Source organism: Malurus melanocephalus, unplaced genomic scaffold, assembly GCF_030028575.1.
Source record: "Malurus melanocephalus ecotype Western Australia unplaced genomic scaffold, MMel_1.1 scaffold_775, whole genome shotgun sequence".
Classification (NCBI taxonomy): domain Eukaryota; kingdom Metazoa; phylum Chordata; class Aves; order Passeriformes; family Maluridae; genus Malurus; species Malurus melanocephalus.
In genome coordinates, this window is record NW_026624007.1 from 186157 (window position 1) to 201206 (window position 15050).

The following is a 15050-nucleotide window of genomic DNA, read 5'->3' on the forward strand; positions in this document are numbered from 1 at the left end:
GGATTTCTGGAGGAGGTGAAGCCCAGCCTGACCCAGCCCCATGGATCATCCCACATCCCTGCCCTCCATAAATCCCTGCAGTTCTGCTGCTTCAGAGGATGGAAAGATGATGTTTCTAGCAGCAAATGCACATCCTGGTGTCTCCATTTCAAGCCCACGTCGGCCGTGGCACTGCTGTCAAAATTATCCCACCATAAATTAGAAAACACTCCAGATGATGGATAGGCCATGCAGAAAAGTAATAACTATTGAAGGAAAGCCAGCACAAACTGCCACTCACAGAGAAAGCCCCAAATTTACTGACTTCTGCAAGCTCTTGAGCAATAAATGGAGAAATCAATAGGAGATTACAGAAATACACATTTTTAATTATTAAAAAGCCCTCGTATTGATCGGTTGCTTTTTTTTTCCAGAACACCATTATAGAGATTTATAAACGCTGCCTATTCACTTCATTGAAATCTGCCAAGAATTCAGATGAAGGGATCCTATCTCTCWATTCCCCTGGAAAAGTGGCACTTGTGCCTTGTTTGGGAATTACAGTGATCCTCCCTCAACAGCCACTGCTTCAGGACAGGGTTTGGAGCACCCTGGGATGGTGGAAGTGTCCCTGCCCATGGCAGGGGTGGCACTGGATGGSATTTAAAGTCCCTCCAACCAAACCCACTCCATGATTTAATAAAAAAACATTCAGAACAGGCATTTTGGAAACTTCCCACACCCACAGGCAGGGCTGGGAACAGCAGAAGCAGCAGTTTTGACTGATTCTGCACAGATCCAAATCCCTGTAACCACACTTGGCTCAGGAGATTTACTCCTTGCCACAAGACTTTGGAGAAATAAGCACATTAAAACGATCACAGCAAATCAACGTGACCCCCTCTTTTCAAATCAGGGCTTAAGAGCTGCAGGGATCCTTCCAGGCTTAGAGCAGCACAAACTTACACAACAGGGAGCCAGCACAGGCAGCTCCGCTCTGGGTCACACTGGATCCAGGAGAAAATCAAAAATGAATAAAAATCAAATCACCAGGGGGGTTTTCTGCCCATTGAAAAGGCAGAATAACCTTGTTAGTTTGTCYCTCTCAGCCTGAGAGGGTCACTGAATGTTCAGTGACAGCTTTTCTTTGCTCCACAGTGTCTCAGCCCAACCTCAGATCCTCTTTTTTTCCCAGGGAAAACTGGTTTGAACTATGGGATGCACTCAGCGTGGTAACACCCTTAAAAATGAAGGCAATTCCTCCCTGTGGTTTGTGCTGAATTCTTCCCTCAGGAGAGAGGGGCTGTGCTCCCACCCCTCTGGTACCTACCCTGTCGAAGGGAATCCCATATTTCTTCAGGATGGAGGGAGAAATGAGGGTCATCTTGTGCCGGAGGAAAGCGTCGCATCCCTGAGAGCTTCCCGGGAAAAATCCTGTGGGAAAAACATTCAAAAGAGGAATGTCAGCACGGGGCTGCTTTTGGGGAAATAATATCTGTTAGATTTCAGATCAATCTGCCCCAATAAAGGGAAAAAATGTTGATATTCGGGGAAAAGAAGGGAAAGGAAATATCTCCGTGCAGGAGGGACACGCTGCAGCAGAGGCAGCAGGACCTGACACAGTCAGCACCTCAACACCATTAAATATGAAATTCTACCCCAAATCCACGCTGAGTTATTAAAAAAAACCACAAATAATGAAAAAAACTAAAATAGTGGTGAACACTGAGCAAACTCCTCAATATCAACCTGATCAATTTTCCTCAAGATCACATTTTTCCCTCCAAGTGGGTGATTCCATAACGAATTCTGTGTTTATAGGGACCCCAACCCATCACCATTTAGGAAATCAAACAGCCCAAGCTCTGGAACCCATGACACAYCATGGAAGGAGTTTCAGAAAGTCAAAAGGATTGCAAGATCCCAGGTTTTCTTATATTTTTTGCACTAAAAGCCTTTCCATTAAAATGATGACTGTCTGCTACCCAGCCTGTCGTCCCTCTCTGCAGTTCCTCTTTTTAATGCACAGTTTAAGTGGCTCTCATTAAAGCCACTAATAAAGAAGCCCATTTGAAGTGATTAGCACCACTAACATGGCAACACATTAACATTCTCTCCGTGGGCTCCTGTGGCTCTCCCAGTGAGCCCATTTACAGCTCAGCTATTCATTTTCYATATTAATTGCACACTCATTTCTCCACGGTAAACTTCTCCCCACCGATGTGGGGATATCAGCTTTTTCCAGAGTTAAATCATCACCCAACCCAGCTCTCAGTGACAGCAAACTAAAATCAAGATCAGATCATYGATAATTCTCTCCCGATTTCGTGCCTAAAAATTGATCATCCGTAAAAAATTAGTTACAAACAGCAAGAAACTTATTATTGCTGCTGTCAGGCTCCGAGTGGTGTTTCAGAGCCTGCAGAACACAAGTTGTCTGATTGATTGACTTCTTAGAAAAAATGACTTTTTTTTTTTTTCATCCATTAAAAGCTGGCAAATGACTGAGCTGGAGCTGTGGAAATGCAACATTTCCGAGYGGTTTTTGGATTATTTGTGTTTGGGGATTGTGGAGCTTGGAGTCCAAGGGATGCTCCTCCTCAATTATTCTGCATTTACCCCACAAAATCATCTCCTCACCTTGGAGTATGGCACAGCCAGGGGAAAATTACAGGATTTTTAAAAAAAAATTACAGGAATTTAAAAAAAAAATTACAGGAATTTAAAAAAAATTACAGGAATTTGCCTATTTTCTGAGAAATCAACATCAGAACTTTCCTTTCGCACCAGAATGGAGTTCCAGATTTTCCTGCCTGTTCCCATCTTCACCACCACATTTCAACCATTCATTGCCTCGCTGCAGATGAACCAGGGAGATTTGGAGTTAATTATTCTGGGCCAGCAGCTTTTTTTAGCTGGGCAGCTCCTTCAACACGTGCAAGGGAATAAAAATAGAAACAACATCAACAAATTCAAACCTATCTACTCCTGCAGCCAGAMATCTTCCCTGAAGCTTGAGAAGTGGGAATTTGCCACAGCTCAAACTAATTCTGCCTTCCCCCCATTTCCATTTTCCTTTTCTCTCCTTTTCATTGCTTGTTTTTGGGTTTTTTTTTTTAAATTTTGAACTTTATTGCACTGAAAAAGAAAGGAGGAAATAAAATAAACAAGAAATAAATAAAAGGAAACCACCAAATACAGAATATATCGTTATAGAGTGAAGGGGTAATGGGTAGAAATGGGAAAAGTGGAAATTTAGGTTCAATATCAGGAAGAAAATTTTTAAATTGAGAGACTGGAAGAGCTGGGAGTGTTCCAAGCCAGGTTGGAGCAGCCTGGCCCAGTGAAAGTGTCCCTGCCCATCTCAAAGTGCAATGAAATTATTTTTAAGGTCCCTCCCAACCCAACCCATTGTGGCCTTGAAGCCTCAAAATTTGAGTGTTTTTTAAGGATTTTTAGCTCAGGTGTTGGGAGATCAAGGMTTGGAGGAAAAAGCTGGAAGGAAAATTCCCTGCCAGGATTTCTGGATCTGAAGCTGCTCCCCAAACACAGCAAATTCCTCCTTGTGTCTCAATGGTCCATTTTTCTCCTTTAACCCACCCTGACTTTGGGTTAATTTCTTTTTTTTTTGTTGTTTTTTTTTTCCTTTCTGTGTAGCGTTCTTAGCAGTTTTAGTAATAAATAAAACTTAGCAGTAACAAATAAAATGTAGCAGTAATAAATAAAATTTAGTAATAATAAATTCATTTTACAACTTAAGTTCCAGCCTGTTTAGGAGCACAAAAATCATCCTCTCAATCCCTAATCTTATCTAAAATCCATAAATCTTTGYGATAATTTGTTTTTTYTCTCTCCCTTCTGCCTCTCCTGGGCTGGGGGAAGATGTGGGTGCCTTGGTCAGGGTTCAAATCACAATTTTCAGGATGTTTTGTGAGAGCAAAACTCACCTTTGGCCAGGCGTTCCAACCTCTTGCCATGTTCTGGGGGGATGGCGTACCTGGGGGAGGCAAAACAGAGANGGAACCAGAGGGGTGAGGCAAAACAGAGACAAAAATCAAAATAAAAATAAAAATAGTGAAAGGAAAAAACTGGGAACCAGAGGGGTGAGGCAAAATAGAGACAAAAATCAAAATAAATATAAAAATACTGAAAGGAAACTGGGAACCAGAGGGGTGAGGCAAAATAGAGACAAAAATCAAAATAAATATAAAAATACTGACAGGAAAAAACTGGGAACCAGAGGGGTGAGGCAAAACAGAGACAAAAATCAAAATAAAAATACTGAAAGAAAAAAGCTGGGAACCAGTGGGGTGAGTCAAAACAGAGACAAAAATCTGCTGAGGAAATCATTTAAAAGGTATAGGGAACGACTTCTACACTTCCTAAAGATGGTTTTATTAAATTGGGGTAAATAAAGTACAGAAGAATTAAACTGAAAATTTTTTTTGAGTGCAAATTATTGAACAAAATGCTGGAAAAACAATCTGAAGGTCACAGGGCTGGAGGTGCCAAAAATCAGGGAAGTTTCAAAAAACTCTTTTTCCTCCCAAAAGCTGCGAGTTCTCTCAGTGCTTTGAAGTTCATAATATTCTCAGGAGACAAAGATTTATTTGTGGGGTTGTGAGGAGGGACTGACTACCAGGACACACTGAAATGTGTTTAACATGGTGCCACACGACAACATTGCCAATGGAAATGTGTAAATCAAATTAAATATGGCTGGAAATATGGAGAATTCCCAGAATTTACACTGCTGGGGATGGCATTTATTGCCAGCTATAACTTCTCTTCAAAGGGAATCATAAAAAACACGTTATTTCTGCTGTTTCCAATAAAGATGTCAAAGCCATCCTGCCTCTGGGATAGGATTTTGTAAGGGGGATGCACCAACAGGTACCCAGTGGGTACAAAATTATCCCATTTTATTCTCCTGATCATCTATTTATTTACTTATTTTATTTATTATTATTTATTTATTMTMATTTATTTASTCTCYTGATYATTTATAAAATGAAGCATTCTCACCCCTTCYATCTGGCAGTCACTGAGTCAAGGATGATAATTTTCCTTGGATTTTGTGTCTGAAAAAACCTATTCTGCCTCTGGGAATCTGTTCCAGAATGTTTGGGAAGGAGTCAGTGTTAAACTGTCAGGGTGGGGGATMAAAATGCACCAGATTTGGGGGGATTTCAGCCAAATTCTGCATTTCCAAGGTGAGGAGAGGCAGCTCAGAGTCACAAACTCAACCACACCTGAGCTGGCCAGAAATCACAGCCCAGAAATCCCACATGGGATTTAGAACCTTTAAGCAGATTTCAACTGATGGCTTTTAAAAAATATAAATAAAAAATTTAAGACAAAACGCTACGTAACACCTAAACTTGTAAAAAAAAAAAAAAAAAATAATCTTGTAAAAATAAAAAAAAAAAGCAGAGATGGACTCCCACAACATCCCCTGACCAAAGTTTGACAGCGCCTTAAATTGTGTAATTATCAAACAATTCAATTCCATTTTGTCTGGGACAAAGCTGGTGGCTTTGCTTTTACAAAGACCATTCATCACTTACATAAATGTGATAAAACTAATCCCGATCCAAAGCTCCTTTGTGGGATTAATGTCCCTTAAAACAGGGAAATGAGACATTCCATTCCTTCTGGGAAAAACGCTGAAGGATTGGGAAAGAACTAATTTATGGCTACAAGGCTGCTGATGATTAATGTAATATCCCCAGTCTACAATGCAACCTTCACTTAATTAGTGCCTGTAATTGGGAGTTGTAAAGATAAGATTAATTGAATCTTGAGGATGTTAAAAGTTTAATACGTTGGAACACGGTTATTGTGTTATCTGAAACTGCAGCCTGCAAAAAGCCAAGCAAGGCTTTAGAGAACGGCCCGTGGAGAGACAAAGGGGAAAAAAAAAATAAAAAATAAAAAATCAAGACTTGCTTGGATAAAAACCAGCCAGAAAGCAGGAATTTCCACTTAGAAAAAAGAACTAAATGTAATAATATACAAATCAAAATACCCCGGCACGGAATGGTAATAGCCGGCTCCAATTTTAGAAATTTAACTTTTTTTTTCTCCTTTGGGCCGGTTTTTAGGAAGCAGAGCCCACACATCCCTCTGAGTTTATTCTTAGGAATTCAACGTATTAACTGCGGAAGAGAATTAAAAGTAGGTCAAATTCTGCTTTAAGTTATGCTCACAAATCTGACTGATTTCCATAAAGATAGGCAATAAAGACAGAATTTGGGCTGCTGCTTAAAAGCAGCGAGAGGGACAGAAGGCTCCGGCACGTGCAGCACAGATTGAGCTCTATCTACACAAAAAAATCAACCATCACCAGGCAGAACAACGATGGGAAAAATCAAAATTCTGCAATTGAGGGAGGGCAGTTTTTGAGCAATGAACACCCCCAGACATCACCAGGGTTGGCATCACCCCCTGCTCTSTGTGGGGACAGWAATCCTGGTGTCCCTTGTCACCATCCCCAAAGCTCAGCTCTGCTCAATTCCATGGGCAACCCACAGATCTGAACCACCCAAAAATCCCCTTTTTTATAGGCTGGGAATGCTGCCTTGGACTCAATTTGCCCCTCTGGCTYAGCCTGGTCCACAGGAAAATGGGAATTTTGATGGCCACAAAGCCAAACCAGCAGCAGGATGGAGAGAAATCCGAATTTCAAGGAATTGGGCTTGCAAAGAAACCTTCAATGCCCACTCCAAGACAAAGGGCCAGGCTTCACCCAAACCCCAGCACTCAGCAATTCTGGGAATTGCAGTGGGAAAAAATGTACGGCTGCTCCGCCAGATTTACGGAGCGGGAGAAGAAAAAAAAGCGGCTCAAGATGAAAAAAGTTATAATTCTGTGACTCAAATGTCATCTCACCCTGAAGTCAACAACCTGAAAGTAATATACTGAGCCTTTTAAATTACCTTTTTCTACTTTCCAGCAAAACAACAGAAAATCCCTGAAGTGGATCAAGCACCACTTGTAGGCATCCAGAACTCGCTGTTCTGCTGGAATGACTCTCGGCTTCCAAACTCATTTCATGAAACTTAATTCTGGCATTTCTGATCTCTGCTTCCRTGTAATTTCCTGAGTTCTTGAGTCAGGATCACAGGTCCTAAAGGTTTTTGCCCCAGAGCTGTGGATGTGTTAGAAAATTATCTTCCTGGAGTGGTGCCTTGCTTTTGTTAACGTGGAATCACAGAATCCCAAAATGRTTTGGGGTTGGAAAAGATCTTAAATCTCCATTTCCACCATTCCAACCTGCTCCAAGACACTTCCAGAAATCCAGAGAAATCCATTTCCAGAATTCCAGAAATCCATTTCCAGAAATCCTTCTATGGGAATTCCATTCCAGGGCCTCCCCACCCTCCCATCCCAACCTGAATTTAACTGGACAGTCCCCTCTCTATCCTTAACACAAAAAAAAATATAAGATCTGTCCCATTTGCCATCATAGGATACCATTAATAGTGTAATTTTCTTGGTGTTTTGTTTATTCCCCTGGAATGGGGCCTTGATGGATGTGGATAATTATCAGCCTATAAAAGCCTGCAAATGTGCTATTTTCTATCGCTCTAAATCATCAAACAAATAAAGTGTGAAACAGCATTTCTGAATACAATTTTCCCCTCTAATGGCTTAGAATTATGAGCGGGAACAATCAGAATAAATAAGCAAATGTCTGGTGAATTAAGAATTAAACAAGTGTGTCAGGAAAAAGGAGAGGCCAGGCTGTCCTGGGATGCAGGATTGAGGCAGCTGAGGGATGGTGGAAGAGGGAATTTAGGGAATTCAGGGAATTCAGCAGATCTCAGGATCCTTCCAGCCTCAGTTTCTCCCCTCACTGCTGCTTCTCCAAAGGGAGGCAGCTCAGTTTTGCCTTCCACCAAAACCTTCACCCACAGCAAAGCCCTGTTTATTCCTGGTTCCTCCTCGTTTAGGAGGAATTTTTCCTTCCCCCTGAAGCCATCACCACCTTTGGCAAAGGACCAGACCATCCCATCCCTCCATCCTGCAAATCTCCCAAAACCTTTTCTGTCATTCCCAGAGTTTCTGACAGGCTCCASATCTCATTCTTGCACCAAAACAGAGCAATTAAACCGTGATTAATCCCCCAAATCCCACCCACCACGCTCTCCATGAGGACAGGGGGAGGTTCAACCACAAAGCTTCAGAAATGTCACTTCAGTGCAAGAAACCCAATTTCACAGGGTCTGCACAAGGGCTGCCCAAGCAGGTCCCCCTAACAGTTTAACACCCYATAATTACTGCAAAAAGGAACAGCAGAAACACATTTGAAATGCCCAGTTCCCCGTGTCAGGCAGCTGGGGTGAGTTATCTGCCTTCAAAGCAGATTTAATTGTGCCAAGAACGCTGACCCGGAGAAGTTTCAAATGCCAGCTCGCTCTCGGGCATGACAGGAGGAATGAAAAAATGTTCTTTGGGGTAAAAGGTGAACATCAACCCAAAATGTGAGCCCTGCCCTGCCACACCTTCACCCCCACGATGGCAGCAAAGGAAACTCCTCGGTCCAGCAGGAGAATTCATCACCCAGAAGGAGAATTCATCACCCAGAAGGAGAATCCATCACCCAAAAGGAGAATCCATCACCCAGAAGGAGATTTCATCACCATCAGAACCACAAAGAGCCACCAGGAGCACGGGAGGGTCCCTCCCTGCAAAGTTCAGGTCCTGCTTCTAAAAAGGTCTCGTTTTTCTATGAGGTAAAACATTTTTTACATTCACATCTCATCCTCATGTCAGAGCAAAGATTGGGGGAAAAAAAGGGGTTTTTTCCACACTGAAATATCCTGGGATATTCTGAGCTGGAAGGGACYCACAGGGATCAAAGTCCCATTTTTCAGTCCTGTATTGAAGCTGTTTTGCCTGTATGGGAAAAGAAAAAAGGTATTTCCACAAGAAAAACTGATTGTTCCTTTATTGGGAACATTGTCACCTCCCTCCCACGGTCACTTCTCTTCCCTCATCAGAATTATGATCAGCAACAATCAGAATAAATAAGCAAATGTCTGGTGAATTGAGAATTWAACAAGTGTGTCAGGAAAAAGGAGAGKCCAGGCTGCCCTGGGATGCAGGATTGAGGTCACTGAGGGATGGTGGAGCAGGGAATTCAGAGAATTCAGGGAATTGGGAGATCCCAGGGGCTCCTTAGGATCCTTCCAACCTCAGGTTGGTCTGGTTCCTCCAWAATTCACCTCCCTCCATCCCTCTCTCCTAAAAATTTGTTAAAACACTGAAATCAACTCCATTTCTTTTATTAAAACACCAAAATCAGCTCCCTTTTTCTCCTCCTCATCCATGCTGAATGGGCTKGAAAGATTTCCTTCCTCAAAATCTTGCTCAGGAAAGGAAAATCCCTGCCCTCCCTCTCCTGTCCCTTTTCTTCCCATCAGGAATGCAAACCCTGCTCTGGAGATAAAATCCAGGGATCAGAGAGAGCTCCTSGTTCCTAAAGAACCTTTATCGAGTGCAATTTTATCTCTAACAGATCGTTTCACAGGACAATGGATGATGGAATTCAGTGCCTTTAACCATTTCAAATAATGACATTTTTATTGAAAAAACACCCAGGGAGAAAGATAAACACCCAGGCTGGGGAGTATCAACTCCAAAAGCCTTAATTAGGAGTAAATAGATAATGACAGGGCCAARTTATGGCTCTAAAATGCACCAAACCCACCTGCCTGTCCCAGCWGCTCAGGAAAAACCTTGGGGAAGCAGCACAGGGAAAAAATCAGGGCAAAACTGCTCAGGAAAGGCCTGGGCAGCACCAGATACACTCAGAATCCACCCACAGGGCCCATTTCATCCCAGAAAATAATTTTTTTTATACACAAAACTTCCTCATTACCCACACCACAAAGATCTGGCAGCTGCTGATGGAACAGAGGATGAAAAACTTTCCAAAGAAACCAAAGTTGTGATTGCAAATTCTGCATTTGTTTTCYAATAAGGATGGGTAGAGTATCTCAGGTTATTCCAAAATTGGGATCAAATCCCCAGGGATTGGGTGTTGGAAGATTAAAGTCAAGCCTAACTCGTGCCAATCACCCACTTCTCAAAGGCTCTTCAACCCTCAAAGTTGCCTGGAGCTAGAAATAGGATTAAAGAGCCATTAGTTTCAAGAAGTGACATTAGACAGGAGCTTTTTAAAATTCTGATTTTAAGGCAATATGAATTTTCAAGAGGTACAACCCAGCTCCAAGATTAGCACAATGGGCTACTTCTCCCCCAACTCCACAAACACAAAAAGGAGATTTTTTTTTTTTTTGTCCAGAGCTCTAAATGCCGTTTTTAAACTCTGTTTTAAAGCAGAGAATTTAATGTGAACCGACCATCTGCTCTTGGAAGGGCTCTCACTGTCCCAGTCCAGTCAGCTCCACAAATGCCAGGCACAAAAGCACAAAATTGCAGAGCACGTTGGAGTGTCTCTCCCTTTGCAAAAATAACCCAGAGCCTGTCCCTGCAGCGAATGAGCAGCGTGGAGGAGGAATTTTCCTAAGAAAAAAGGTGTTTGGGGAAAATCATTATGAAGTCATTTCCTCATTCAGTTTAGCCAAGAAGATAATTAGTACACAATTCAACGGAGATGAATGACTACAATATCCAGCCCCTTGCCATTGCCCCTTATTTGTTTGGAAGAACTTGCTCACATCAGATTTATTTCCCTGAACTGGCAATCAGAGTATTAATTACTGCTCGGTTTTGTAGTGGATACCGTGCAAATGGGAAGAAAAGCAAAGATTAAGCATCAAAGAGCCCGCATTTGAAAATAATAGCTCATTTCAACTGCAGAAATAAGGAGAAGAAAGGTAACCAGGGGAGATCAGAGATGTCTGTGCCTCGTATGGAGTGACCTGTGTGAGCTGCCTCCTTCACCGGGCACAAAAACACCAATTCCTGATAAAAACCCTGCTAATTGCCTGCAGCAGAACAAATGAAATTTGCTCCAGAGTAATAAATGATATCCTTAGATCAGGAAACCCCTGGTGCTGGAGATGCAACGCCTCTACACATACTTTATTCTTCTTTTTTTTTTTTTTTTTTTTTTTGAGGAGGAAAACCCAGATTCCGAAGGTTTAATGCTCCTCATCCATCAAAATTCGCCGTTCCCGATTGGAAGGGAGTGCTGTGTTCTTGTCAGCATCAAAGGCACCAGCCCAGATTTGATAAAAATCACTGACACAGTTTGTAAAATTCCCTTCATTTCTTCTCAAAAGAACGAGGAGGGAGTGTCTTTAAAAACAAACTGTGACTCTGCAGGTAAGGTATGAGCAATACTGGGAGATGGAAGGAAGCAATGGGAAGGATTTCCATAGGAAAAAATGGAATTTTTTCCATATTCCATAGGAATAAATGGAATTTTTTCCATATTCCATAGGAATAAATGGAATTTTTTTTCCATATTCCATCGGAATAAATGGAATTTTTTTTCCACATTCCATAGGAATAAATGGATTTTTTTTCCATATTCCATCAGAATAAATGGAACTTTTTTTCCATATTCCATAGGAATAAATGGAATTTGTTTCCATATTCCATAGGAATTCCCATTGACTTACCCCAGGTTGTGTTAATAGACTAAAAGAGCAGAGACATAGAGAAAAAAAGAAGAAGATGGATATATATATTCAAGGGGGGGTTTGTGCTAAGAATTTTGGGGAGCCTGCACCTCTGAAGTACCTCAGCTAATGGGGAAAGAGAGAGGGAAATTTGGCTGGGAAATTGGGATAAATTGGAATTGGCATCATCTAAAAATTTTATAGACCCAATGGGAAATGCCCATGGCCTCTCCCTTTATTCATTAATAAAGTCACAGGACTCCTCTATCTCCTTTTTGGACACAAATCTCTGGTATTTGTGGATTAATTTTCCTCACACTTTTTTTTTTTATCCCCTCCATGCAGCTGGAAATGCTGTGGATGCAAACCCAGAACAGGAAGGGGTTAATGAGTGCTGTTCAAGTGCTGTCATTACCACTGGCACCTCTTCTTTTAAACCACACTTTGTGCTGCACTTGGCATCACCCCTCCAACAATTTTCTCTGCTGAGTAAAGTGGGGGGAGAAAAAAAATAAATAAATAAATAAAATCCCCTCTGATTTCTGCCAAGGCGTTAACAAATTGTGAATAAAGACAAAGCTCTGCAGCACCACTCCAGGTTCTTCCTGGCYTTTCTAAACCCTGCTGCCAGCTTTGTGCCAAGCTGGAATTTGCAGGCTCATTGTCCCACAGGGCTCAAGGCAGCTCGGGYTGAAGGAGTGAGATGGAGCATGGAAGAACATCTCCCTCCCCTCGTGTCTCAGAGCTCTGCTCCAAGCCTCTGTTATTAAACCAATCTGTGATCCTGTCAGCCTTCCATAGATCTTCATTTCAAATCAGCCCTGAGCTCTGAGAGCAGACACTTGGAAAAGGCAGCAGTGAGGTGGAGCAAGAGCCTTGCTGGATCAAAGACCTGCTTGTCTCAATCCATCTGAGATTTCKGAGCAATTCTGGGGCTGTAGGACCACCAGGGCAGRATGAAAAATAAYTACATTGTATKTTAATAATATAGAAAAAAWTAYTACATTTTTATATTAATAACATTTAAAAAGACTRCAAAAAGTTTTTAATTAATAAGCTTCATAAACACCTTGCTACTTTAATATAAACCATATAYATCAGGCAGGAGCCACCTGAGGATGGAATTCTTGAAATCATCACCGTGAGCCTGTTCTCTTGTGAGAATAAAACATCAGGATTTGTGCTGATTGTGCTTCAAGCTTGATTTTTGCTCTTGGAGCCAAACAAATCTCCCCACCCAAGCAGGTAAAACTAAAAATCCCAGGGTATTTCAAAGCCAGGAAGAGTTACTTTAAAATTCAGTTTTCTGTGGATTTCCTCTGTGGGAAATGGGGATGTCAGCACCTCCACCCTCAAAAATAGGATGTGAGCAGAAATCAGCCCTTTCTCCTTCAAAAATGAGGATGTGACCCCAAATCAGCACCTCCTCCTTCTCTGATCATCATGGAAAGTGCAAAGAAGGTGGGGAGGGGTCTCCTCTTTGCCACAACCTCACAGATTTGTTATTTCAACCAACTGAAGAGGCTCAATAAAGATGGACATAAACAGCATGGACCAAAAACTCAAACTGCAGCAAAGTAAAAAATAATTCCAGGCTTTTTGCAGAGGGTTTGGGTGGGAATGAAAACCCAAGAGGGCTCTGGGGAGGAAGCACAAACACAGCACTGAGCTAAGGGCACTCCATCCATACTCTCCCAGGGCACCAGTCCCTCCTCAGAAAAGTTCCACCATTAATTCCATCAATACCAGTTTGACTCAACCTTCCTGGCATTTTTTTTCCCAGTTAGATGAGGTGAATGAAGAAAAAAACAATCCACAAGTCCCAACTCCCCAAATCCTGCGCTTCCTCTGCGGCAGAAAAAAATGACCTTTTAATAATCTGTCCACAACAGCCTAATGAAAGGCCAAAAAAAACCTGAGTCTATTAAAAAAGAGAAATCTCTGCTGTTCCAACTGCAGCACCTGATTGGGAAGATAATCCAGAGGCACAAGGGAGAGCTCAGGAAAAAAAAAGCAAAGCAGCTCTGTCTGTTCACTGCTGGATCCTTCTCCCACAGCACCACCTCCAGGGTGAGGGGCTGGGGGCAGAAAATGGGGTTGGGATGGATTAATTAATGACTGCAGTGAATTCCTGCTCAGTTATCAGGGAATTACAGGGGGATGTAACTCTGCATCCCAACCATYCCTCCTGCTCTCCCAGCAAATCAACACACACACGGATTTTCGGGGCACAAAGCCCATTCCAAAGCAGATTTCACCTTCATTTGAAGAGTCAAGAGAGTGAAAAGCTGTTCTGCCTGGCCATACTTTATCTCACTTTCCTTTTATTCCTTTTAATGAATATCCCTGTTCCTTTCTCTCTGCCTTTTATCAACAGAAAAGGGTCTTGCTTTGCCAAATCTGCCTGAGAGCAAATGGTGTTGCAGTTAATCTATAAATCAGCCATCACCATAAATTCTGYTCTTGCTCCATCCAAAACTGCAGAGCTGTAAAACAGATTACACGGGACAGCAGAGGCAGGAAGGAAATCTGGGAGCTGTGAGGAGCTGCCAGCACAGCCAAATGGCCTTCCCTGCTTCTCCTTTCTCCCCACCCCACCCAAAAATCCCCCAAAATTCAGSTGCCAGGAATGCACAACAGCAAATGTGCAAGGACATCTCAAACAAATCCCATGGGTGATTGCACAGAGCTTGGGGATTGAGGGAGGAAAGGCTGCAGAACACTCTCCTAATTTCCCCAACACTGAGAAACAGAAGTGAAACTCAGAAAAATAAAAAGATCTCAGCGTGGAGCAGCAGCTCCCTCAAGGGTGAATCTCAGCTGTGATTCCAGCTGGTGCAGCTCAGGATCTCTGGGGTGAAAGGGATTCTGAGATCCCAAAAACCAACCCTGCAGTGATGCCAGCAGCCTGGGCAGTGCCCTCCTGAGAGGATGGAGGGGTCAGAAATGATGCCAGGGATGGTGCCATGCCCTCTGCAGCCACAAAATTCTGTATCAAACATTAAAACAGCTGCTGGCAATGGGATCCCATAGTCTGGGAGGGGGTYAGAGAAGGGGACAGAGCACAGCATCACCCGGGGATGGGCTGAGGGATGGGTCAGGATCCTTTTCCTGCACAGGAGAAGTTGGGACAGATCAGTTCCATGGCTGTCTGGGGTTGTTTTTACCCCCAAGGCAGCTTTTCCAAGGATTACAGTGCTGCAAACTGCAGCACTGCCCGAGCCAGGAGTGAGAAATAAAACCTGAGAGAGCCTCAGCACTGGAGATCTTCAGGAGCTGCTTGAGCCAAGGGCAGAGAGGGCTCCTTGGAGAATCCTCACAGGGAACACCCCGAGACTGATTTAAATCCTCCTTCTGCAAATAGCAGCACCAGCAGACACCACAAATGGGTTAAAGTGTAGATATTACAAGAAATTTGGGTTGGAAGGGTTGGAAATGACCTTAAATATCAACCCAAGCCATGGCAGGGACACT

General features: G+C 42.7%; 1 protein-coding gene across 1 annotated transcript in view; it reads right to left on the bottom strand.

Annotated features, from left to right (window-relative positions):
• The window catches only part of LOC130584837 (lysine-specific demethylase 4B-like), a 25428-nt gene that overhangs the window by 1233 nt on the left and 9145 nt on the right, over positions 1–15050 (bottom strand). The window contains exons 5-6 of the mRNA XM_057385066.1: positions 3927–3976; positions 1310–1413 (exon numbers count right to left, since the gene is read on the bottom strand). Coding sequence (XP_057241049.1) covers positions 1310–1413; positions 3927–3976 — 154 coding nt within the window. The remainder of the gene's footprint in view (positions 1–1309; positions 1414–3926; positions 3977–15050) is intronic.